Genomic DNA, 26837 nt, shown 5'->3' on the forward strand with positions numbered 1-26837 from the left:
AACATAGGTGAGTGTGTGCAATGCCACCAAACTGCTCTAAAGTCTGTTATTGGAAGTGTACCGCAGGGTCAAACCATGCAAAATAAAACAGTGCAAACAAGAAGTTTTTGGATATGACCCGAGCCTAAGGAGTAATGAAGCAGTCAAATGGTAGAACACACATAAAAGAACCCCCGGTGGACCAGTTATTGGTGCTAACAGAAGGATGGCCTCTGTCCAGTGCAGAGCTGACTCAACTGATAGTCTTTGCTCTTGTGGGTCCCTGTGTATGTGCATGCCTGTGGAAGCCAGAGTGGCATTCTTAAGGAACTCTAAAATTTACTTACTTATTTGCTTGCTTACTTTAGAGACATGGCCTCTGGCTAGCCCGAGAGCCCACCAAGCCTTGCTGGCCAGTGAGGCTCAGATATCTCTCCCAGTCCCCACCTCCCTAACAGGGCAGTTGGCTTTCTCTGCTTTTTGCATGCCACTGGGTCCAAATGATCTTATATGAATTTGGGGAGTGTGAGCCCCCAAGTCCCATGTGTAGTGGTCTGAATGAGATGGTCGCTAGAGTCTTGGTCATTGGAATACTTGATCCCACTTCGTGGTGATTCTGTTTGGGAGGCCTAGGAGGGGGTGTGGTCTTGCTGGAAGATGTTTCTCATGGAGCTGGGCTTTGGGAGTTTGTTGACTTGAGCCATTTGAGTTGGCTGTCTCTGCTTTTTGCTTATATTTTGAGACGTGGCTCTCAGGTCTCAGCTCTCACCTCTAGCTGTCATGTCTGTGGCATGCTTCCATCTCTATCATTATAAACCTCAACTCTTTGGATGCAAAGATCAAAAAAACAAAACAAAACAAAACAAAACCCAAACCCAAAAACCAAAACCAAACCAACCTTCCTTATGTAAGCTGCCTTGGTTATGTAAATTGGTACCAGAGAGAGGACCGTTGCTGTTAAGATCCTACCTACTCCCCACCGCCAACCTGTTTGCTTGCTTGCTTGTTTTTTGTTTTGTTTTGGAATATGGAAGATTTCAGTACTTTGGACTAGAAAAGCCATTGAATGCTGAAAGCAGAGCTTAAGGAGCCAATGTTGAGGGTAGCACAGACAGTAGAGGCCCAGCTCAAGAGATCAGACAGGGAAGCAAAGACTTTAACAGCTGTTCATGTGATATTTTGACAAACAATCTGGCTGTTTTCAGCCCATGTCCTGAGTTTAAGTAAAAAGGTGTATTGGACTAGTTTCTTTGGCAGAGGAAATTTCAAGACAGTGTAAGATTGAGTCTGTGGTTTGGTTGTTACTAATAACTTATGCAGACCTCAATAAAAAAGAGAAAGTAGAGCAGAAAGAAAGAAATACAGAATGTACGGCTTGGAGAGGAAAAGGCCACTGGCAAGCTTGATGTTACAGCCAAAGCCTGGACTGCCACTGCCAAAGATTGGCAAGAGAGCTACTATCTGCACGAGCAACTGGAAGGGCACCTTCAGGGAAAGACCCCACCCAGCTAAACTGATGCTAATGTGGTCAAAGCAGGCAAGTTTCCATCCCAAGCTGCAGCCAAACTTGACAGCCGTGCCCATGTCATACTGGCTCTAGAGTCATAAACGGTATAAAAGAGGTGGTGGGGGTGTCTCGCATTTTTCCTGCTGTGCTTTAGAGCCACAGGGGCCAGACAGACACTCAAAGATAGATAGATAGATAGATAGATAGATAGATAGATAGATAGATAGGAGAAAGAGTGGCATTTAAGTCATTAATCCAGAGCACATAGTTTTGGGGGTGTAGGTGCTGAACTCAGCACGTTACACATACTGAGCACTGCTACCACCGAGTAGACGTCTAGCCCTCAAACAGTAGTTTTTAGAATCAAACATCCTAACAGCACATTTCAAAGTTATCCGGATTTGTTTCATGCTGAAGAATGACTATCTGAAAAAAAATTTAAAAATTTATTTTTCACAATTTAAACCAATTATGTTTCTGTAGGAACTGAAGACTTTGTCTGGTAAAAACACTGTTGTTGAGACAGAGTAGTCTCCAATCTGTTCCAGGTTGTTCTGGGCAGATTCATCCATGTTAGGCGGTGTGAGGGAGCACTGTGCACAGTACACTCATGTGTGTTTACAGCCAAAGCTGCAGTGAACTTGCACCAGAAACACCTCAGATTCACTCCACATTCAAGTTTGGGATTTGATTGTTGTGCCTTCACAAATGTTTACTGTTGACTTTTTTTTTTTCCTGCAGCCCCTACGTTCAGTTATATGACTCTAGGGGTCTCCACCCACTGTAGAAGAAGCTCAGCTGTTCAGCAGCTAAGAGCACTGGGTGCTTTTCTAGAGAGCCTGGGTGTGGGTTCTAGCACCCACATTGGGCTGTAGGGAGTCTGGCTTCTGCAGGCACCTATGCACATGGCACATTCCTTTGCTTAATTGTTCACTCACTCATTCATTTTCTCCTCTTTTCTCTCACACAAATGAAAAATAATAATAAAAATTACTAAACAAAAAGATCCTTCTTTCCCAGCAGTGGTGAAGGACTCGTTGTTTGTTGATTTCCAAGCAATCACTGGCTTAAAAAATTATAACAAGGATGAGTTATTAGAAGAGGAAATTTGTCTGGGCATGGTAGTGCACGCCTTTAATCCCAGCACTCAGGAGGCAGAGGCAGACGGATTGCTGTGAGTTCAAGGCCAGTCTGGTCTACAAAGTGAGTCGAGGACAGCCAAGGCTACACAGAGAAACTCTGTCTCAAAAAAACAAAAAACAAACAAACAAAAAAAAAAGAAAAAGAAAAGGAAATTTAAAGTCAGCGGAGAATCTCTGGTTGTGGTGTGTGTGTGTGTGTGTGTGTGTGTGTGTATGTGTGTGTGTGTGTGTGTGTGCTCACGCGGGCGCCCGTGTGCACCCATGGGCTTGTGGAAGACAGAGAAAGACGTCTGTGCTACCACTCTTTCACTTTGTTCTTTTGAGACAGGGTCTCACAGAATCTCAGTCTAAGTTGGCAGCCAGTGAGATCCAGTGATCCTCCTGTCTCAGTTGCCCACAGTGCCAAGGCTCATTCTCGTCTCTTTCTGTGGGTGCTAGGGACTCAGGGACTCAGGCCCTCACATTTGAGAATGACTGCTCTGAGCACTTCCGTTCCTGTCTCCTTCAAGTCTTAGTGTTTTACTCCCTGTGCTCTCTCTGTTCAGTCTGACCCTGGACTCCCAGGCTCAAATAATTCTTCTGCCTTTGATTTCTGAGAATCCAGGTTTACAGGTGTGGGCCACAACACCTGGCTTACTTTCTTGTTTCCATAAATAACCCAGGCATTCTGAGAGAAAGCACCCGCTGATGGACGTGAACTTAACTCTCTTTGCCTTCAGGGGTCCCTTTTGATTCATGGCTGAGTTTGTATCATACTTTACTGGCATAAATCATTGGTTTTAATTTCTTCTTTGATTTATCTTTAAAATCTGTTCCTTCATGCCAGTACACAGGGAAGCAAGAACTTTTTAGGCCTGGGTTTAGAAGACTTCCTGCTCTGTGAAGTTTTTCATATTGAATCTTGGCTAAAGCATTCCAGTATCAAGTTAGGTTTCTGGGTGTTGCAGTTATCTGTCTGGCCCAGGAAGCCAATAACTGATACAATGAGACGGTAGTGTATTTTAAAGCTGCAGGCTCTATACTGGGCAGAATCTGCACTACTACTAATCTACTAGGACTCTAGAATAAACTACTCTAATCCTATGGCTTCATAACCTACATAGATCCCAATCTTGCCAATCTGATCCGTCCTCGGGTGGCTTCTCTCCTCCAACTCCCTCTGTCAACTCTCACCGCTCCTGTTCCTGGCTCCTCCACCTCCCGTGGAAGCCCCGCCTTCCACATCCTGTCCTTCTGCCCAGCTGATTGGCTAAACAGTGCTTTATCGACAACTGCTACATCTGCTCAAGGCATTCCTCTGCACTGGAGTGTCCCTGGTTTGTGCTGATGGTGGGGTACAGCAGGGGTTCATGGCTCTTTCAGCTGGGGTCTGTGGGAAAGGCCAGCCCTGCCTTAGTGATCAGGTGGGTTCTGCCTTAAATGTAACTGATACCATTTACCTAACTTGGGTGATTCCTATCAGTTGAACAATGGCGTTGTTGTTGTTGTTGTTGTTGTTGTTGTTGTTGTTGTTGTTTGGGGCTGGAGATCAAGCCCAGGGCTCTGCCAGTGTGGGGTAAGCACTTTTCCGTCAGCTATATTGCAGCAAGCTCCCCCTGCCCCTTTTACGATTGGGTCTCACTGTGTAGCTCTGGCTGGCCTAAACTTACAATGTAGAGCAGGCTGGCCTCGAACTCAAAGAGATCCCTCTGCCTCTGCTTCTTGAATTTTAGGAATACAGGCCTGGGATACCTTCTGGTTAAGATCCTTCCCTTGTTTGTTTTTCAGATTTATTTTATTTTGTTTCATATGAGTATTTTACCTACATATATATGTGCAGTACATTTGTGCCTGGCGCCTCTGGAAGCTGGAAGGGGGCATTGGGTCCCCTGGAACTGCCGTGTGGGCACTGGGAATGGAGCCTGGGCCCTGTAGAAGAGCAGTCAGTGCTCTTACCTGTCTCTCCAGGCCGAGGGGTGTGTGTGTGTGTGTGTGTGTAGGTTCAGGTCAAAGGCTGACTGACACTGGTGTCTTCCTCATAGAGAGAGGTGGGGCCTGTCACTGGATGCAGAGCTCATCATTTCAGTTAGTTGAGCTCAGGGGTTCTCACCCCATCCTAATGCGGCCCTTTAACACAGCTCCTCACGCTGTGGTGACCACAGTACTTTGTTGCTCCTTCGTAACTATAATTTTGCTACTGTTATAAGCTGTAATGTAAATATCTGATTCACAGGCTCTCTGACAAGGGACCTCCTGGGGGTTGTAACCCACAGGTTGAGAACCACGTGTCTAGCCTCTCCTGGAGCTCCTTGCCTTTCCTCTTGGGTCCTGCCCAGTACCTTACAGAAGTTCCAGGGACCTGAATGTGTGCCCTCAGGCCTGTGCCTTAAGCACTGTGCCTGACGAGCCATCTTCTCAGACCTAAAACCGCGGTTCTGACAGCCTTTGGACACCTTTGCTCTCCGGGGAGACTTGGTTCACATCATTCCTTATAGTGCTGGATGTTTGGTTCTGGGTGTTTAAGGTTAGACTGGGGCCAGTCTGGTGGCTTGTGTGGGTTCAAGTGCTTGTGCTTTCAGTATTTGGCCTGGTCCTTTGGGTTGCTGTACAAATGGTGGACCTGGTGCTCATGAACAACAAATGTTGTTGTTCAGTCTGGAGACTTATGATGAGGGCACCAGCAGGCTGAGCCCCGCCAGGGCGGCTCCTAGGTTCCTGGCCCATGGACAGTGGAAAAGGAGCTTTATCAGTACCAATCCCACCCTGAAGCTTTGCTCTCATGACCTAGTCACCTCCCAAAGGCCCCTTCACCACTTCTGTCATGGTGGAACAGGACGGCAGTCCAAGAAGGCTAAGGCATCTAAACCCTGAGGTCATTGCAGTACCTCTTGATGTTTTTGGTAGCTGGAGACTTAGAATGTTTCATGTGCTGATATAAAAGAATGCTAGGTATCGTGGCCCCTGTGGAGGCAGGAACAGCTTCCCACATGCTGTTGCTTAAAGCTCGTGGCCCCTGTGGAGGTGGGAACAGCTTCCTACGTGCTGTTGCTTAAAGCTCGTGGCCCCTGTGGAGGTGGGAACAGCTTCCCACGTGCTGTTGCTTAAAGCTCGCAGCAGCCAGAGGTCTGAAGCCTGAGTGGGTGAGTGAGTGTAGGAGTGTTGGCGTATCTGCTTAGTTATTTTATTGGGTACCATCCTTCTAAGCCCCCAACACTAGATAGGAGAGGAAGACGTTAGAGGGGAAAGGGGATGTAGACCCCATTTTAGACTACTTCCTGCTGATTAGGGACGTTGGGTGCCTTGGGGCAAGCCCAGTATTCCGTTGTCAGGATAGCTCCAGCTTCTTGTTAAACTGAAACAACAGCAACCAGGAGCAGCAGCTGTCTCTTGGGAGCGCCCTTGGCCACTCTGGGGCTTTCCCACATATACCTTCTCCAGAATCCCCAGAATTAAACTACCTGCAGCTGGCAAAGATCACGCCCCTGCTAGTACAGAGGCAAATCATAATCACTGCAATAGAGCAGCCTCTTATCCCACACTTGGGATTGAAACAAAAACACACATAACAGAACTGGGTTTTTAAGGAAGTCAAAACTCCCACTACGTGGGAGCAAGTCTTGCTTTTACCAGCATTTCTTGTCGGAGGTTAGAACACCTGTGATCACACCAAGCCCACATGGACGAGCCATTCCATTCCCTGAACACTGGGTCTTTGATTCCGCTCACAGAGCCCTTTGCTGTGGAGAGCCATTGACTGGTTTGGGGAGTAGTAGGTGGTTGTATGCGCTGTTACTCGGGGACACTGCAGGACTGTTAGCACTGAACTGTCAGATGCACCCCAAGAGCAGGAAGTGTACTCAGGGAAAGGCACGAAGAGTTTTTTCAGACCCTCGAGTGGTCTCAGCGCAGGATAAATGCACCGTGTGTCACATTGCATAGAGGACGTGCCTTCCTGCAGATAGGCAGGTAGTGGCCCGTGAGCAGGGCTTGCCAGCAGCTGCCTGCTGCAGTCACTAACGCTGGGATGGTGCTGGAGCCTTTGATCTCGGGCTCTCCTGGAGCCAGCTGAGAGCATGGTGCTCCTTGCCTCTCCTGCCAGAGCCCTAGAGTCTAGCTCCTCTCTTGTCGTCTCCCCCCCCCCCCAATGATTCAAGCTGGGTGTGGTGCACACCTTTAGTCCCATCACTCTGGAGGCAGAGGCAGACTTCTGGGAGTCCAGCCTGGTCTACATAGAGAGTTCAAGGCACCCAAAATGATGCAGTGAGACTCTATGTCAACAAACAAAACCCTGACTTTAAAAAGCACAGTTTCTATTACTCCAGCCTGTCTTCAGACCAGTCTTTGTCTGTCTGCCTTTTAAAAAAAATATCATTTGTGTGTGTGTGTGTGTGTGTGTGTGTGTGTGTGTGTGTGTGTGTGTATGAGTGTGTATGAGTGCTCAGACTGTGCCACATTGGGAATGTGGAAATCAGAGCAGCTGCTAGGAGTCACTTCTCTCCTTTCCTTGTGTGGGTTCTGGTGGTGGATTCAGCCCACCAGGCTTGCTGGCAGACACCCTTATCTGTGTGAGGCAGCTTCGGTAGCTTACGGAAGTCAGTGCCTCTGGGCTGCATAGAATGAACCAAGCCAACTCGGATCTTCACTGTTCCTAAGGCCTTGCATCTTCTCCACGTGAGTCTGGGGAGTAGTTTCCTAACATGTAACCCGGGGGGGGGGGCAATGCTGTACTGACTGTGACATTTTGGGCAAAGGGCCGGAGCAGTGCAGAACCCTCCAAGGTACATAGCCTTTTCCTGTATGTCCCTGCAAGGCCACCATGAGAACAAGCAAATGATGCAGGTTCAGCTGTGTACATCCTGGGTTAGCCAGCTTCTGTAAGGCTGCTGGCCTCTGGCCAATGTCCTTGTGTTTTTCCTGCTGTGAAGAACTTTCTTTCCTTAACCCCACCTCTCTGTTCATCTCAGAGCGTGTTTAGGAAAGTCTGCCAAGAATCTCTGTTCCTCTCCATCTTTCTCAGTTCCCATTCATTGCTCTGTCCCGACTTTAGCTGTCATTTCTCCCACAAAGTCTTCATGTATCTTCTGACCGTGTCTGGGTCAGCTGACTCTGTATTTCTCCCCCACAGCACTGTGGTAGAGCTCACTGCTTTTTATATTTGCATTGCCTTCTGACCTTCCCCCCCCCTCATACATACACACACACACTCTCTCTCTCTCTCTCTCTCTCTCTCTCTCTCTCTCTCTCTCTCTCTCTCCAAGCTTTGGAGACAGGAGTTGTATTTCCCCTACATTGGTTCCAAACCTGGAAGGTGCCTGTAGACAAGCTGGTCAGTAGCTACTCACATCTTGGTCAGAAGCTTCTTCAGCTCTATCAAGAGCTATTTTTATTTATTGCTTTTGTTTGTGTGTTCATGTTTGTGAGTGTGCATGTGTATGTAGAAGTCAGAGGTGTGTGGGTGCCTTACTGCAGGAGCCCTGCTTTTGAGACAGGGTCTCTGACTGGCCTGAGCTTTGCTAATTAGGACAGGCCCTGTCCAGCAAGTCCCAGCGATTCTCCTGTCCGTCTCCCCAATGCTGAGAGTATGAGCCACGATGCCCAGCTTAGTCCATGAGGGCTCTCACTTCATGGATGATCTCCCTAGGCTGCCCCCCCACTTTTGTAAATACTGGATTTTGTATGTAGAGATGGCAGGGAAGGTAAATATAAGAAAATAGAATGTAAACTTGTTGTCTCAAGTGTTATTGGTATGGAAATCAATTACTAAAGGTTCTTTTTAGTTAATTTTGGTTTTGGTGGGACAGACTCGATTCATGGTGTAAGCTATGTAAGCCCTTTGCTATCACGGGACAAACTATCTTGTACATTTTTTTTTCATCTCAATCTGGTTATTGCTTTTAATATTTTTAAAAATTTCTTTCTTTATTTATGTATAATTTATACAGTGTTCTGCCTGCTTGCACCCCTGCACACCAGAAGCAGGCACCAGCTCTCATTACAGATGGTTGTGAGCCACCATGTGGTTGCTGGGAATTGAACTCAGGACCTTTGGAAGAACAGCCAGTGCTCTTAACCTCTGAGCCATCGATTCAGCCCAGCTTTTAATGTTTTATGTAGTTTTATGTAATGTTCAGTTTTGGCTGGTTTTTTCTTCTTTGTGTGTGATGGTCAGAAGGCATCTTCTCTCAGTTGGTTTCCTTTCACTGTGGGTCCCAGGGATTGAACTTTGGTCATCAGGCTTGTGTGACAAACGCGTTTACCCGCTGAGCCATGGAGCCAGCCCTGGTTCAGCTCTGATAGTGGTTTATATGAGTTTGGTCTGTGAAGGCAGCTCAGTTTCTTCTTCTAAGGCAAACTTGTGAGTCTAGTGTTGAAGTGAGTCAGAGAGTTGGAAGAGTCACTGAGTGGCACCCTTATGGCCCTGTTACTAGAAAGGCTCCGCCCCCCGGCAGCCTCCTTCAGGTGGAGTCACAGCAGCCTTCCCAGGCCCCCCCCCCCCCCCCCCCCCGGCTCCCTTGTGAGCAGATCTGCTGCCCATAGACTCCAGGCGCAATTTGAGCACTGCAGGATTTCACTGTGGTTGAACATCAAGCACCATTTGAAGTAGCTCAGCTGAGCAAATAGTTCAGATTCGTAATAATCTTCATTATTTCTTTCCTATTAAAGATGTGACTTCATCATGTTGAGTTCTTCCTGGCTTAACAAAACATGGGCATTTCTTTCATCAGTCACAGCTTTGTTTCTCTATCATAGGAATTTTATCTTGACTTGCTGTTTAATCAGTGTTTGTTTATAAAGAGGACCTTTGCTCGAACCGCCCCTTTGCTATTGGAGACAGAGCTTTGCAGTGCACGACTGAGTCTGCAGCCCTTGCCAAGCAGGTTTAGTCTGGGAGTGTTTGCTGCGGAGCTTAAGGGTCACTTCTGCCTTACTGTATATTTTTAGAGTATTATCACTGACTTCTTATTAATTTTTAACTTTAAATTCTCTGGCTTTTCCTTTTTCATGGATAATAAGCAATTGTAGTAATTCTAAGTTGCTTCATCTTTTGGGGAATAGTTACTTGGGATCAGTGGTTTCACTTTTTATTTTTTTAAATTAAAAACATTTTAACCTAAAAAACCTTGGCATGGCATGTGAATTAGGTCGATGGCCCCACCCTCAGAACCTCACAGCTGTAATCATGTATGTGCACTCAGAACCTCACAGCTGTAATCGTGTGTGCACGCAGAACCTCACAGCTGTAATTGTGTGTGTGCACTCATGCTGTGTGTTTGTGCTGAGCATGTGCATGTCGTGCCACAGCACCTCTGTGTGGGTCAGAGGACCTCCAGTGTCGTCCTTACCTTCCACATGTCCGAGACTCGCTGCACTGGCAGGCTCTAGCTGGCCTGGGGACTTCTGGGCATCTTTCCATTTCCGTTCCTCTCACCAGCCTGCTTTGCATGGGTTCTGGGCATCAGCACCCAGGTTCCCGTGCTTGAGTGGCAAGCACGCTGCAGGCAGGAGGCCAGCACATGCTGCTTACTCAAATGCTCTTAGTACCTGACAGCTGGTTGTAGTCAATGAAAAGGAACATGCCCTAATCCAGCACTTGGGAGGCTGAGAAAACTGTTTTTTTTCCTCTTATAAATGTGGGTGTGGTGGTTAAGGGTTTGTAGGTTGAGCTAATAAGAGATAAGTACACAAAGAGAAAAATGGCTTTCTTAAGTTTATGGAAATGCACAAAGATGCAGGCCTCTTGACAGCTAGGGACAGGATTCTCAAACACCCCAGCTTAGGACAGAAGGCAAGAATAGTGCACCAGCTTCTGGGGGGGGGTGGGGAAGAGACATCAGTAACAAAGGAGAGCAGAAATCATCCGTGTGCATGTGGGTGGGGAGTGACCGCTCAGCCAGAGCAGCACCAGGGAGAGAGAACACTGACAATCAAAGCAGGAAGATCGTCAGGAGCGTGAGGCAGGGGGCTGCTCGTTTGTAGTTAGCAACCCTCTTCTTCCCAGCCTCGGGAAGTTCATTCTCTATTTCTATAGGTTTCTGTGTTCTAGACACATCATGGACTGCACATGGAATCGTAATGCGTGGTATTTTGTGGCTGAGTCTTTCCCCTTAGATTTTCTTCAGGGTTCATGCACGCTGCAGCATGCACTGGGTGCCTCATTCCTCTTTTGAAATGAACTTTCAATTTTAGAATAGTTGGATGATTACAGGATAACTGGAAACAAGTGGGGAGGCTTCCCATGCACTGCAGCCCCAGCCCTCCATTCCTAACAGGATGCTTTGGTAGGGTGCGTATGGCACACAGTGAACCAGGCTATTTATACTTTAAACTAATGTGCATGCTTGATCCAGATGTCCTTTATTCTTACGTCACCGGCTCCAGGCCGGCACTGTATGCATGGTGAGTTCTCCTCTAGTTCCTGGTATTGTGGCAGTTTCTTGACTCTCATTGTTTTGATGACCTTGGCAGTTTTTAGCAATATTGAGTATTCTGTGGACTGTCTTAGTTGGGAGTTAACTGAGGTTTCGTGAAGAAAATGCCATTGTGATTCTATCACGTGCGCTTTGCTGTCAGCACCACTTGCCACTTCAGAGCAGTCCTGGCCTCCGGGATGAAGTGGTGTAGGTGGATCGTGCAGTATGAATCTCCGCCCACTCCCACCCCCTGCTTCCCACAGTCCACTGGGAGAACACACATGGAAGTGAAGAGTGGCTTAGTGGAAGTTACAGACAGTTGAGTCACCATGTGCGTGCTGAGAACAGAACCCGGAGCCTCTGCAGGAGAGCAGCCAGTGCTCTTAATCTCTGAGCTGTCTCTCTAGCCCCTATAATCTCTTTTTAAAGATTTATTTTAATTATGTGTCTGTGCACATGTGAGTGCAGGTAGCTGCTGAATCCAGAAGACAGCATCAGATTTCTTGGAGTTGGAGGTGACCCTGAGCTGCCCATCATGGGTGCTGGGAACCAAACTCAGTTCCTCTGTGGGGACAGTACACTCTTTATCTGATGAGCTGTCCCTGTAGCCTTAGGATATAATTTAATTTGGGTGTTTCAAGTATGTCTCCTTTGATTTGTCATAGGGAATATAGCAGTTATTTAGGAAACGTTTGAGGGTGACCCAGTGATACAAAACTGTATTTAGCTGAACATTTGGTCAGAATTGAAATCCTAACAGGTAGAAAAAATGTGCTTGAACGTTTTCATTTTTAAAATTTTTTTATTTTACTGTTTGTATCTAGAAAACAAGAGAGCTCTTTTTTTCTTCTTATGGTTAAGTTGAAATCCTGAACATTTTTAGTTTGGAAAAGTAAGCCTGGTGATTAGATTTCATTTTACTCAGAAAGTCTTGGTTCATTGAACAAGGAGGAAGTTGAGGCAGGCAGGATGGCTCATCAGGTGAAGGCGCTGGCTGACACTTCGAGTCCCTGTCCTGGAACCACACGGCAGAAGAGAGAACCAACTCCTGCCAGGTCCCCTCTGAACCTCCACATGCATAACATGCCATGCTCAGTGATGAAACAGGCGGGGAGGAGCTTTTCTGTGAATGTGGACTCAGAGAGATGGGCCTGGGAGTGTCTGTAGCGTGCACTACACAGGGAAGTCCTAATGAATGTGGCAGGAGTTAAATATTTGCCAAAAAAGTATTGCAAATTTTAATTTGCAACTTTGACTTCTGAAGTAGGAGTCAAAAACAAACAAACAAACAAAACAATGAGCGTTTACTTTAATGAGTCTTAACACTAAACTTTATTTATTTGTTTGAGACAGGGTTTCTCTGTGTAGCCCTGACTGTCCTAACTCACTCTGTAGACCAGGCTGGCCTTGAACTCATTAATCGCCTGGTCTCTGTGTGCCACCATGTCTGGCTCTCTGTACTATTTTCCATGACTTTTGCTTGTCTATGGTTATACAGAGTTCGCATGTGCTTGTCAGCCGTCACTTATTACTTTCCTGCCTCTCAGTTGTTTTGAGAACTTTCATGGCCAAGTGAGCTGTGGCTGTAGAGCTGGCCCATGGGCCCAGGTCCCATGCCTGCTGTCTGACCGGGCAAGAGCTCTCTCCTCCATGAAGCGCACGGAGTGTCTTGAAAGCATGGGTAGTGTCCACATGGCAGATAGCTGGATGCCTAAGTGGGATAATGTGCTTTGGGTGCTTGTGTGTGTAGAGGTGAGAGTCCCTCCTGTCTGTAGAGCGAGAGTATCTGAGCAAGGACTCTTACCCAGACATGGACCAGAGAACAGCCCATTGAACCTACCCCTGGGTGAGGGTCTAGGGAACTCAGTAGCATGGTTAGCCAGAAGGGGGGAATGGCTGCGTTCAGAGCCCACAAGCCCTAAGTGTGTTCTAACTGAGGGGCAGTGAGAGGTGATGAGGGTCGAGGCTGTATCCTTGATAGTAGCTATAAACCTCATTACAGTCTGTGGATTTCTTTTCCCCTCAGCAAGCCAGAAAGAATCTAAAGGTTTTAAACCAGCACCATATGAGCCCTAAGAGTGATATCAGCACAGCTAGCACCCAGGCCTCCTTGTGCCCTGATTTCAGACTTAGATTCTCAGAGGCATCTAGCCTGGGGGAGAATGAATTTCTGTTTTAAGTTTCCTGCCTTGTGGGGAACAGACCTTGGAAATTAAAATACAGTCCCAGATTCCTCATAATGAGTATTTTGAACCCTAAATCAGGAGTTGTCGTACCAAAAGTGTGTATGTGTGTTTGCATGTTCATCCACTATACTAAGTAAATTTCAAGTTGTAAGGATTATGGGAAAGCCAGGCACAGTGGCACATGTCTAATCCCAGCACTTGGGAGGCTGAGGCATTAGAACCATCAGTCCCTGGCTAGTCTGAGCTGTACACATGAGACTCAAAGAACAAAAAACTAGCAGAAAAAGCAAGCAAAGGCTAGAGAGATGGCTCAGCAGCGTGGAGCGCTGGCTGCTCTTCCAGAGGACCCAGGCTTAAGTCCTAGCACATCCAGAAGCTAAAAAGGAACCAGACTTCTTAGTAAACGTGGGTAGGCCTATCATGGAAAACAGCTACTGTGAAGGGAGCGGTTCCACCGCACCTTGTCCCAACCCTGGCCTTGCCTCAGCAGTGTGCTCAGCAAACCAGAGAGTGAGGTGGTAGGCAGCTTTTTCTTTCTACCGATTTCTGAGTCATTTATGCATGTTGCTCTACCTGGTTTGTTGTGCTTCTGACACCTGTGTGCCGGAGCCTGGACCTGGGCTTCCTGTTCCTTATTCAAGGGGCTGGACTAACAGCTCACATTGTTCTAAAGTGATGCAGTAGCACACATGAAATAGAAATACATGATCAGGAGTGACAGAAGGCCACCTGATGTTTTGATTGACAGATTTTTGTCTTCAGACATACATTTGGATAAAAACTATGCACAAAAAGGGGACAGAGTATATGCTTTGATGGCATGTGGGGGAAATTTTGTCCTCTGTGCAAAGCATGATGTGCAGCTGGTGCAAGTGGATTCTTAGGAGAGGGTCGTGTATAGTCCAAGCCAAGTGGAGTTGTAGGTTGCTAAGCTATTTATATTTACCCCGTGCTTGCCTTCCTCACTTCTTCAGGGAAAACCTTAAATATAAGAAAGAAGACACATCATTTTTCTTGGCATTCCTTATTTTTTTAAAACAATTTCTGAAGGCCAGAATAACCTATATAAATCATATTGGGTTTTCTTTACTGTTGATTTTCATTTTATTTTTTCCTGACGAGAAAAGTACATGTTCATAGTAGAAAATTGAGAGTGATAAGGGTGGAAGAAGGCAGGCTTTCCTTTTTCCTAAAGTAACACTGCTTTTGGACTCAGTTTCTTAGCCCAGCCAAATATGTTGTATTTTATGTCCTGTTATGTTTTAAGTATTGAACGACAATTTATAGACTGTATAATTCACCCCGTAGAGTGCACAATACAACAGCTTTTGTAGAGTATTCATAGTTCTGAAAACATGACCATTAATTTCAGAATATTTTCATTGCCCACTAAAACAACCTGTGGCTGCCACCATTCACACCTTGCTTTGCTGGCAGCCGTCAGGGTGCTGGAAACACTAACCCACCTTCTGTCTTTGTAGATTGCTTGTTCTGATACTCACTGTAAGTGGAGTTATTCCAGGGGTGACCTTGCATGCCTGTGCTTGTTGTTTAGTTTGGTGCTGTAGACAAGGTCCCACTATGTAGCCAGGCTAGCCTGGTGTGTACAGTCCTCCTGCCTCAGGGTCTGGAGTCCTGGCCTGACAGGTGCACCAGCAGCATGCTCACATTGGCATCTCTCAGCACAGTGTTTCCAAGGTGTATGTTTTAACATGTACTTAACTATTTTTCATGACTAGGTGCTCTATGGGAATGCATCATATGTAGTCTGTCCATTGGTCATACATCTGTACAGCTAGTGTGTGTGCTCCTGGCAACATTGTGTGCGTGTGCTTTTGGTGGGTAGAGATTTTTCAGAGCTTGGAAGGGTGCATACCTAAAGAGTGGGACTGGTGAGACATGAGGCAGCTTTTCAAGGAACTGTCAGCCTGATTTCCAAAATGGCTGTCCTGTTTTACATTCCTACGAGCAGTGTTTGAATGATACAGGAACATTTGGGGTGTCTGAGTTCTTTAAACAACCTAGATACACATTCCTCTTCACATACATGGTTTGCAAATACCCCTTTCTGTGCCTGTTTTCATTTTCTTGAAGCATTCTGTGACGCCTTGAGGGTCAGCCCTGGGACAGAACTCAGGGCCTCACGCTTGCTAGGTAGATGCCCTCGCTTTATGTTTCTTTTGTGACAGGCCTCTCCTAAGGTCTCTGGGCTGGCCAAGTGTGTGCCAGCCGGCCCAGCCGAAGCACAAGTCTTAAACATTTAAAAAATGCAGTTGGCCTCTTTAAGTGTTTATAATGATCGTTAATTACCCTGTTCTCTGTGTGGTTTGTAATTACCTAAAGCATTCTGCATCGCTGGCTGTGAGAGCGATTTCAGTCTCATTCCGGCAACTGACCGTCAGTGAGCGTGTCTGTGCACAGAGTCTCACTCACATTCCAGATGATTTCTTTAATGCTGACTAAACAGAAATGAAGTTCGTGCGTCAGTGATAAGGAATAGCTTCTCTCCATGCTGCCCAGGCTAGTTTCAAACCCTCTGTTCTCCTGCCTCAGCCTTTTAAAGGCTGGAATCACAAATGTACATCACCACGTATCTACGTATCTGGCCTTTGGTTGTTGAATTGCTGTGTGTGCATGCATATGCCTAAATGTTTGAAACAGTCTCGTTCTGTAGCCCAGGCTAACCATTGAACTCACAGCAGTCCTCCTGCCTCAGCCTCCTGGAACCTCTGGCCTGAGCCACTACACTGAGCTTCTCTCTGGGCCAGTTAGTTTTCCTTGCGGTTTTACAATAGGAACTGCTGTGGTTTCCCTAACTACTGGCACATCTTAAATTGTATCCATTTGTGTGTTTTGGTGGTCTGATACTTGTTAGGTGCAAACCTGAGTCCTAACGTGAAGGCAGAGACTGGGTTTTCCTTTTCCTTCACTTCGTATTCCAGTGTGTTTAATCACAAGGTGCTCATCTGTGGGTTACATTCTTAACAACACTGGCTTAGAGGTCACCTTGCCATCTTTCGATCTTTCTGTTGCTTGGTTAAGGCTTTACAGGGGGTCTGGAGAAGGTAGTTTGGTGCTTGCCTCCGAAATGTGGAGACCTGAGGTTGCTCTGGCTTGTGTTCCCAGCACTGGGAAGACAGAGACAAGAGGGACCCTGGGCTTTGCTGGCCTGCCAGTCTAGCCTAGCTTACAAGCTCCATGCCAAAGAGAGACCCTGCCTCTCAGAGCCTGCCCAGGTCTGGCCTGATGGGGTCCCAGTGCTAAGACTGGTAGTGGATACAAGCCCCATCCCTAACCCAGAAGCTGTCTCCAAGTGATTAGCTTCTCCATCGGAGTCTCACTGGGTATACAAAGCAGTGATTTTACAGAGAATTATGTGAGAACTGTAACGTGCCTTTTTTCCCTTTGGCAGTTTTAGGGGTGAACTCAGGCCCTGACACATGCCAGGCAGGTGCCCTGCCACTGAGCCACCCACCCCATGACTAGACTTTGGCTCTGCTTCCTACAATTCCCTTTTCCTGGGGCAGTGGTCTACTTTGCTGGTTGTTGAGGAATAAGTTTGGGTCCTGAAATTGAGTTTTAGGGTTTTGGTTTTGGACAAGATATATATATAGTCCAGTTGGCCCCTAATTCACAGCTTGTCAAATTCAAGAATTAGAGGTTTGTGCCACCATGCTGGCTTGTTGTAGAATTCTCCTGCTTCATCTTTGGGTTTAGGGGCTGAGGCCTAGAAGGGGCCAGGCCATCATGACCACTGTCCCGTCTCTCAGATTCCCCTGTTGGGGTGGGTGAGAAAAGCCATCCTTCAGCCAGTTACTCAAAAGCCACCCCAGTCATTCGTCTGTAATGGGGACATCAGCCACATGTAGAACACCAAGTAAGAATGCTAGAGGCTGTAAAACAGACCTGGGCATGCAGGTGTGAAAAGAAGAGAGATGCTGGTCCTCCGAGTGTGCAAGCACTCACAAATGGTTCTTAAAGAAACAGAATAAGATTCACACCCTGTAAAACTAACCACCGTGTACAGTTACCACTAACTTTAGAGCCATCTCATCATCCCCGAGGGAAGCCCCAAACCTCTCAGTGGTCACTCCCACTTTCCTGCCAACCCCTGGCCACCACAAACCCACTTGCTTTTTCTGTGGCCTCAGTTATTCGAGTAAGAAGAATCCCGCAGTGTTGGGGAAGCCCAAGCCTGGAGAGGTGCTGTAGTGTGCTTGTCTGATAGAAGTGGGGGATACGGGGCGTGGTGCTTGTACTCAGACGCTGAGCTTAGCCCAGGGGTTAGATACAGCCTTTTCCTCTCAGAGGCCAGATTACACTCTCTGGTACAGGTGATGGTCAAGCAAGAACTGTTTGACCGGGTGTGTTTGTTTATTGTTCTAATTTAGATGGACTTGAAGTGACTTAGTGTACTAAGAGGCTAAAGAGCTCGGCCCCGACCCTGACAGCTGGGGTTGACTAACGCTGCTAAGCCCTCCAGGCCACAGTTTATCTAGCTGAAAAATGAACTGGTGCTGCCTTGTGGGAGTGTGTGGAGTGAGCGACGGACAGGGCTGCTTCCAGGCAACACAGTTCATAACCAAAGACAGCTGGAGCTTCAGAGAGAGTGGGATATGCAAAACAGGATGAGGAGGTCCCACAGGGACTGCCCAGTGCTTGCTGGGATTTAGTCAAAGGTGTGACTTGCTCATTTGCCTTTTTAAAGCCAGCATGGCTCAGCGCTGCCCACTGGAGGCATCGGCACTCTGGATGCCCTTTCTTATGACCTCAGAGATGGTGGGTGGGGCTTTGGGGAAGGTGACTCTGATCACATGAATGAGTACTGAAGTGTCACCTCTTCACCTGGTTAGAGGATCTAACTAGTGAAAGTTAGGTTTCCAGGGGCCTTTGTTCTAATGACTCCAAAGTGGACCATCAGAGTCCTGTAGGGCTTTGCTGGTGACAGGTGGGCAGTGAACAAGCCTTCTCATCACAGATGCCATCCTCAGACTGCTGCAAGGAAGCCTTGTCCACACTATTGTGTCAGTGTTATTTTAGAGAAATAATAAGGTGATGCCTTTATTTCATTTGATTTGGGTCAGTATTTACTAGAAATGGTCCCTGGCATCTGCAGCACATGACTGCTTTTTGTCGCATAGGTGGCCTTTTCACAGAGATGCAAGAACAGTTCCTGGGCTTATCCCTGCGAAGATGTCGGGTGCATCTAAAGGAAGTTCTCCCTCATCCCCACAGCCTAGCTCTGCCCAGTGACTCCTATGGACATGGCTCCCACCTCCTTTGACATGAGTTGTAACCCAGGTCTACAGTGAGCCTTCCCTGGTATCTAAAAGTGGTTGTCAGGTGGATGGGTGTGTGTGGGTGCCCTGCCTTTCACTTGTACTTTAATTTCACTGCGGTGTGGGTGCTGAGAATGACCTTATACTTAACGCTGCTCTTGCACAAGTCTGTAACAAGTGTACTATTAGCTGAAATTACCGTGGACTTTCGTGGAAGTCAAGATTAGCTTTCATTGCACTCAGGATAAAAGTCTTTTCCCTATAAAAGAAAATTATTAGGAGGGAGGGTGGGACTGGGAGGAGGAAGGGGGCTATGATAAGAATGTAAAGTGAGGCCGGGTGTGGTGGCGCACACCTTTAATCCCCCCGGCAGGTTTCTCAACCTCTCAAGTCTCTCTGCGCTCCAGTCAGTTGGTTCTGTGGGCTGTGTTCTTACGGTGTGTCCTGACCCCTCTGGCTCCTCTAGTCCTTCCTCTCCTGCCTTAGCAGGACTCCCCGAGCTCTGCCTAATGTTGGTCTGTGGCACTTTGATCTGTTCTCATCGGTTGCTGCATGAAGTCTCTCTGATGATGTTTATGCTGGGCTCTGGGTCCAGCATACTCTGTAGACAGAACAAACTGTAGGTCTAAGCTTTGGGGCCTGGGTTGGTGCCCCAGTTCCTCCACTTGAAGCCTTGCCTGGTTACAGGGGATGGCCCGTTCAGGCTCTGTGTCCTCCCTTACCAGGGGATGGCCCGTTCAGGCTCTGTGTCCTCCCTTACCAGGAGTCTTTGCTAGGGCTACTCTCGTAGATTCCACGGAGTTCCCTTTGCACTAGGTTTCCATCTTGCCCCCCCCCCCCAAATGCCCCTCAGTTTCAGTCATTTCTTCCAGATTTCCTCCCTCCCTCCTCCTCATCCGATCCTTCCGTTCCCATCCACACCCTCTCCCAGTCTGCTGCGAAATCTATCCTATGTCCCCTTCTGGGGGAGCCTTGCGTCCCCCCAAGCCCTCCTTGTTACTCAGCCTTTCTGGGTCTATGGAGCGTAGCACACTTGTCTTTTACTTTAGAGCTAATATCCACTTACGGGTGAGTGCATTCCATGTTTGTCTTTCTGCGTCTGTGTTACCTCACTCAGGATGACTTCTCTAAAACCGTTTTTTAAAGACAGGGTTTTGTTACATAGTGTAGTTTGGCCTCAAACTCTTAATGGCTCTCTTGCTCCAGGCACCCGAGCACTGGGTGTGGCTGTGTCATCACAGTGGACACAAACACTGTTTTGTGTCTTCCTTTTACTCTATTTCAGTCTTTCTCATGTAGCTACACATGGAGTAAGCAAATTAAGCCATGAGCTTGTCTCACTGCGCGGGCGGTCAGTGCCTGTCTATTAGGAGACAGGATGAGAGGAGCTGCTGGCTATGGACTGGCACTGAGATGGGCATGCCCAGTGCTGCTGCCCCATCACCATGTGGAAAGCTGAAGACAGGTGTAGCTTAGAACGCACTCAAGGGGTGAGGCCAAATGCGTGTTAGGAATTACCTGTCAGCTTTAACAGCTAGTGTGATGACAAAGAATAGGTTACTGTCACACGCCTGGTGACATCACCACCAAGGGTAATAACTGAAAGTATGGTGGGTGAGTAAAGACAAGAAAAGGCATGATAAAATGATACTGCTTTCATTCCCAGGATCAGATGTTGGGGATGAGAGACAGACAGACAGAAGGAAACACAGACATTTTACCATTCACTCTTGAAAATATGGCCAGAGCATAGGTGTTGGAATTTTTAAAAATACACATTTTACAGGTGTATATGCACACAGCCCTGCTGAAGTATGGACAACACACACCAGTGATTTGAAACCCCTCAGGGTTATGTAACTTCTGGCAGGAAGTTGGATTGCAGGGAAGTGCAGTGGGCTGGTGGTTCAGACGGTGGGAGGGGCCGATATGAGAGCATCCGGAAGACACGAGAAGGTTCTGGTTGAGCATGGTGTACTTCCTGCATCTGGTGGATGAGCTGCGACACAGCTGGTTTTGTTAGGGTAGACCTGAGGCTGGGACAGCAGAGGAAGACTGGCTAGATTGCAGCTCAGAGCTGCGTGGATATTTTCAGCTATCTAGTGAAAGAGTCATGGCTGGGTAAGAATTAATGACACTACTAGTCTGAAGAGACACATGAGGACACTGCTTTCATGAGTATAGGCATGTTATGTGACAAAACTTTCCTTGGGGAGACACAGCACACACATCTGCTCAGCTCAGTTAGGGAATCCACAGCAGACCAAGGTACTGATGCCACCAAAGTTTAACTTGGTGAACCATGAGTTTTATAGGGGTGGGGGTCTCTTTTTTTAATAGGGGTATCTTACAGGAATATGGATGAGTGGTTACTTACTGGAGCAGAAGTGACTCAAAGTTTGGTGACTGTGTCACCAAAGCCCACCTCAGCATGGGTGACAGCTCACAAAACTTGGGACCAGGAGCACACTGAGCAGCCTGCAGGCAGCTCAGCAGCTTGGCGAGTACCCTATCTGGTGCTTTACTGGTTTAACCCTCTTTGAGGTGGCTGGGCTGGTTTCTGCTGCTTCCAGGCAGCTGGGCTGGTCTCAGAGTCTTGTTTGCAGCTCAGCTCTCCTAGAGTTTAGGTGTTTATTGTTTGCTCTGGCAGGGGGTGGCCTAGGACGTCTGTTCAGTTTCAGGGACTTCCTGAAGCCTTTCTATGCTTAAGGGGCTTCCTCCTGATGGAAACTGTTGCACAGCAAGGCAGAATATCAAAATAAATAAAATTTTGTGTCATTTATTGAACTTAAATAATACTCAGTAGCTTTGTTGAGATGGAGCTCATGAACTCTGTAATCCCCCTTTGACATGTACAATGCAATGCTTTTTAGTGCGTCATTTTTTTCAACCACCACTGTGACTTCAGAGAGTTTTTGTGACGCCTCCCCCCCCATCTTTAAGCAGCCGGTTTTCTGCTCTGTGTCTCATGGGGTTTGGTGTTCTAGACATTCATACAGGTGGAATGAGACACTGTGCCTGGCTTCTGTCGTTTGGCAGAGTGTTGTCAAGGTTCACCCATACTGCAGTGTGCAAGTGCTGCTGCTTATGTCAAATGCTAGCTCTTTACAGGAGAATATACCACATTCTCCTCCTCGCTCATCAGTTGGTAGATGCCAAGGTAGGTTCTACTTGTGAATGCACACGTGTGTGCGCCTGTGCGTTGTGAATGATCTTGATTCTTTGTTGTTCTGTTTGATTGCTTTGTTTTTTTGAGACAGGGTTTCTCTGCACAGCCCTGGATATCCTGGTATTTGCTCTGTAGACCAGGCTAGCCCCGAACTGACAGAGTGCTGGGAGTACACCACCACTGCCCAACATGGCCTTGCTTCTTCACCACCATGTTCAGGAGCTGTCATGGGACTCTTCTTTACTATTCGTGCTTTTGGGTGAACAGTGTAAATCAAAGCCCTGTGTATTCAGATGGTTTTAAGTCCTAAGCCCTAAAAGGGAAATTTCTACCAAGGCATTGCTCCTGAGGCTTGGCTTCCTTAGATATATTCTCCCCTTCAGATGGGTTTAGGGTTCACTAAGCATGAAGAAGTATTTCCAATCCAGCTTGAGTGGACTATATTCATTTAAGTGTGGATTCTGGTTTGTGAGAGATTTGTGGAAATATTAGAAAAATACAAGGGATTTGGAAGGAAAGGGGGGAGTGTTCAACAGTATGGAGTGAAAAGGAATCCAGCTAAGAAGAAACAAGAGCCAGAGTTAGGCAGTCAATGTGAGCTATCTTAGGAGCACAGCACAGCTTCGTACTTAATGTAGGATGAGCCAACTTAGCAGGAGATATTTGTACTCTGGGAAAGCAGTAATTTACCTGAAGAACCATATTCAGATGGGCCTGATTTCATTTTTGAGAATTTTATTTATTTACTTAATTTTTGAGATGGAGTCTTACTATGTAGCTGTGGCTGGCCTGGAACTCTCAGGTAAACTAGGCTAGCTCTAGAAACAAACTCACTTGATTCTACCTCCTGGGTGTTGAGATTAAAAACACCATTTTTCTTACTCAGACTAGAGAATAATTAGGCCATTGGCAGCCTCCTCTCTTCTCTGAGTCAAGATTATCCCCAGATTTGTCTATAAAACTTGTAAGGCACCAGGGTCCCACTGAATCCTCCTCAGCCTGGATGTAAACTTCCTACTTGGTGCCAGATTGTGCTATTAATGTGTTCACAACTAAATACCAAGATTGATTCTGGACCCATTTCTCCTCCCTCCCTCCCTCCCTTCCCCTCTTGCTTTTTTTGTTTTTGTTTTTGTTTTTGTTTTTTTTTTTTGAGACAGGGTTTCTCTGTATTGCCCTAGCTGTTATGGACCAGGCTGGCCTTGAACTCTCAGAGATCCACCTGTCTCCGCCTCCCAAATGCTAAGATTAAAGGCTTGTTACACCTGGTTAAGAAGTTTTGTTTTGAGTATGTTAAATCTAATAAAATAATGTGCAGTAAAAATGTGATATACTTTTCCTAAACTTCAATCTTGTTTGTGCGTACACATTGTGCGTGCAGCCATGTGTATATGCATTTATGTGCATACATTCCGCATGCACACATGTGTAAATGCACGTCATACTCTCTGTGCAGATGGACACCTGCACCCTTTTGCTAGTGGGGCTTTTGGAGAGCCTTGGCTCTGCTGGCTTTATTATGTAGGTTTTACCCCCATTGTCTATAGGCTGCAGGACTTAACTTTGTCTGGGGAGTAATAAAATTGTGGTGGCAGAATTGAAACTAAAAGCTCGTATGTTGAGTTACTGAACAAACTGCTTTTTGAAGGAGCTAGGAATGATTAAGTAAACACATTAAATAGGTAATTATCCCTTACTGCCTGCTCCCCTCCTCCACAGCCACCCTTACACACCCCAGTTTCCAACATGCCCGAGTTACAGCTACATAGAGTTGAAGCACAGCCTGAGTTCTGTGAGACTGTCTCAGAGGAAATAAAACAGAGCATTCTGTTAACAAGTGAGGAGGAGTCCACTGTCCTTGAGGAAGAAAACACCGTTTCCAGACAGATGGTAGGCAAAAGCACAAAAGGTACAACAGAAAGTCAAGTATCCTTTGGAGGAACCAGGAAGAAGCAGGAAATTACCTTTAAAATGTGGCTCAGCCCGGCATGGTCTGCATGCCTGTAATCCCAGCACTCAGGAGGCAGAGGCAGGCGGATCGCTGTGAGTTTGAGGTTAGTCTGGTCTACAAAGCGAGCCCAGGACAGCCAGAGCTACAAATTAATTAATTAGTTAAGTAAGTAAGGAATAAAGTAATAATAATAAATAAATAAAGACTTTAAAATGTGGCACACCTCTTAACAGTTTACTGTGTCCTGGGGCCAGAGAGCATCTCCAGGGACTTCTGCCTTTGTGTTTTGGCAATTAAATTAATGAGCAATTTGCTGTAAATACATAGAAACTAATTTTGCTTAACATTTCAAGGGAGGGGAAAACCCTCGGAAGCTAAGAGCAGCTGAAGCCAGCTTCTATGATGAGATAGAGTCACAGTTCTTGTTACAATGAACCTATAGTTACTGTTTGTTTGTTTGTTTGTTTTTTTAGAATATACTAAGGTCTTTTTTCTTTTAAATTTATTTATTTATGTCTATAAGCATTCTATTGCATGGAGGGCATCAGATTCCGTTATAGTTGGTTGTGAGCCACCATGTGGTTTCTGGGAATTGAACTCAGGACCTTTGGATGAGCAGCCAGTGCTTTTAACCACTCCAGCCCTATAGTTACTGTTTAATAGCTTCTCTGTCATGATAGTGTGCAGCTCAGTAGAGAGAGGAAAACTGCTTTGTATTTATGGTTTCCACTCTTTATTCAGATATTAAAATGTTCATTCCACCTTTCGTGAGCGTCTGTGTGCTGATGGCTATTTCAAGTGTGCTTTAATTTGCTGTGTGCCACGTGCCTCTCTTGTCCTTCTAGACTCAGTAGAGTTATAAAGCAAAGTTCTTTGAAAAGTCAGTAAGATGATGTATTTGTGTGTGAGAAATAACATGCAACTTGCCTTCTGCTTCAAGAGCCAAGTAGCTGCCCCAAAGGTTGTTGAGGGTGGCAGGTACCCAAGAGGCGGAAGCTGGGATCGAACCTGGGCAGGTGTGGGCAGCAGAGAGGTGGTGCATGTGGTTCTGCGGTTCTGATGTTCAAAGCCCCACATATTTCTTTGACTCTTCTGTCATGATTACTTGTGATTTGAGAACATATTCCTGCCCTGGTTTATATCTCGGGAAACTCAAAACCTTCCGCTTTTCTCTCCCGTCCTGCTAGGTGCTGGATAGTTTGCTAGTCCAGTATGGAGTGGTGGAGAGCTGTGAGCAAGGTACCTGTCTTCTGAATTGCTTTCAAATTTGTAAAAGGAGGCAAGTGGGAAGAAACTAACCTGATCTCTGTTTCTGTCTTCCCACAGTGAACACGGACTCAGAAACTGCCGTCGTCAACGTAACCTACTCCAGCAAGGACCAAGCTAGACAGTAAGTGGCCTCAGACGCCTTGTCTATCTGTAATAACTGGGCTGGCGGGTCACAAAAGGAAACTTTTTTTGGTACGTTTTGACTCAGCAATTATGGCTTTTTGAGTCTGCATGAGCAGTAAGAATCTGCGTGGCTTTAAGGTTTGTTCCGTTTTTAATTATCTTTAATACCGTTTGCAGAATGACGTATGAAGCTAAACTGTACTCTATTGCAAAGAGCCTTGTGCCTGAATATTTTTCCACGTTGTGTAACTTGCCTCTTTATTCTTCTTTGGTGCTTCAGTACTCTTTTATCTGCAGCGGGTTAGCTGGCCGTGCATTAAACTAACAAGAGCTAAATGTTGTCATTGTCCTGCCTAAAGTTGGTCATGATGATCCAGCCCACTAATAGTGATCAGACACTGAACCAATGCCACTGGCAAGCGACAGCCCCTCGGATCAACCCATGATAATCCTGTAGGCGTCGGGAGAGAAATAAGGCCCCACAGAAACTGCTGTTGGTCGCTCTGCCTAGAACGTGAGTGCAGGGTGATGCCTGGTCACCAACGCCGTGACTGGAAGTCTCACCTGCCTCCAGGTGGAGGGCAGGGACAGGCTGCTCTTTTCTGTGGGAGAGTTGAAAGGACCACTGTGGCCATCCCTAAACCCTAAAGAGGAAATGGGAAATGATCTTTAGCAGTGAGAATTCATCTTGCACTTGAGAGACGGCCTCCATGTGAAGGGGTGGAGTCCCGTCCAGATCTTAGAGAGCACCTGCGCTGGGTGCTGCAGCCTGTCAGGGTATCTGATTGGTTAGGTTTCTTCTCCACATTGCTCTTTGCATTATAACCTTAGTCAAAACTGTCTTCTCTCGAAGTTTTCCTTTCTATTTATTTTTCCTGCTCCCCTCCCATCAGATGGAAAGAAATAATCAAGATTCAGGCAGAAATTATTGAAATGAAACTGAAGAGCTAGTAAAAAGTATCAAAACAAAGACTTTGTTCTTTGTAAAGATAAGCAAAAGTGACAAATCCTTAGCTGAACTAAGGAAGAAAGACTTAATTGAGGAGCTGGACAGATGACTCAACAGTTAAAGAGCACCAGCTGCTCTTTCAGAGGACCCAGGTGCAGTTCCCAGCACCCACACAGCAGCTCACAACTGTCTGTAACTCCAGTTCCAGGGGATCCAACAGCCTTCACAGACAAACATGCAGGCAAAACACCAAGTGCACATAAAATACAGATAAACAAATCATTAAAAAAGACAATTGGAGAAGGAGACATTACAATAGATATCATTGAAATTCAGAAAATCATTAGAATTTACCTTAAAAAAAAACCACATATCTCACTGAATTGGAAAAATCTAAAAGAAATGGACATTTGTCTAGATACTTATCACCTAACTAAATTAAGCTAAGACAACATAAAAATTTTAAGTAGTTGGGGGCTGGAGAGATGGCTCAGAGGGCTTAAGGGCACTGACTGCTCTTCCAGAGGTCCTGAGTTCAATTCCCAGCAATCACATGGTGGCTCACAGCCATCTATAATGAGATCTGGTGCCCTCTTCTGATGTTCATGTGTACATGCAAACAAAAGATTGTATATATAATAAATAAATTTTAAAAATTTAAGCATCTCTGTAATAAGCAGTGAGATTGAAACACTAATAAGAAAGCCATCTAGCCAGATGAAAAATGCTTCAATAAAATATTTGGAAAATGAATTAAGTGATGCATCAGAAAGATGTTTTACTGTGATTGACTTGGCTCTATTCCAGATATGTATTGATGCTTCAACATGTGCAAATCAATAATTTTATATATAAATGGCCTCAAAGACAGAAATCATTAAATAATTTCCATA

The 26837-nt window shown here is 46.2% G+C and overlaps 1 protein-coding gene across 2 annotated transcripts in view; it reads left to right on the forward strand.

Annotated features, from left to right (window-relative positions):
- IGF2BP3 (insulin like growth factor 2 mRNA binding protein 3) overlaps window positions 1-26837 on the forward strand; it is a 129821-nt gene that overhangs the window by 55633 nt on the left and 47351 nt on the right. For both annotated transcript variants that reach the window (XM_084787339.1, XM_084787340.1), the window contains 2 exons: window positions 24791-24842; window positions 24930-24993. In XM_084787339.1, the coding sequence (XP_084643465.1) occupies window positions 24791-24842; window positions 24930-24993 (116 nt within the window). The remainder of the gene's footprint in view (window positions 1-24790; window positions 24843-24929; window positions 24994-26837) is intronic.

The sequence above is a fragment of the Acomys minous genome (genome assembly GCF_964271855.1).
Source record: "Acomys minous genome assembly, chromosome: 6".
Lineage (NCBI taxonomy): Eukaryota > Metazoa > Chordata > Mammalia > Rodentia > Muridae > Acomys > Acomys minous.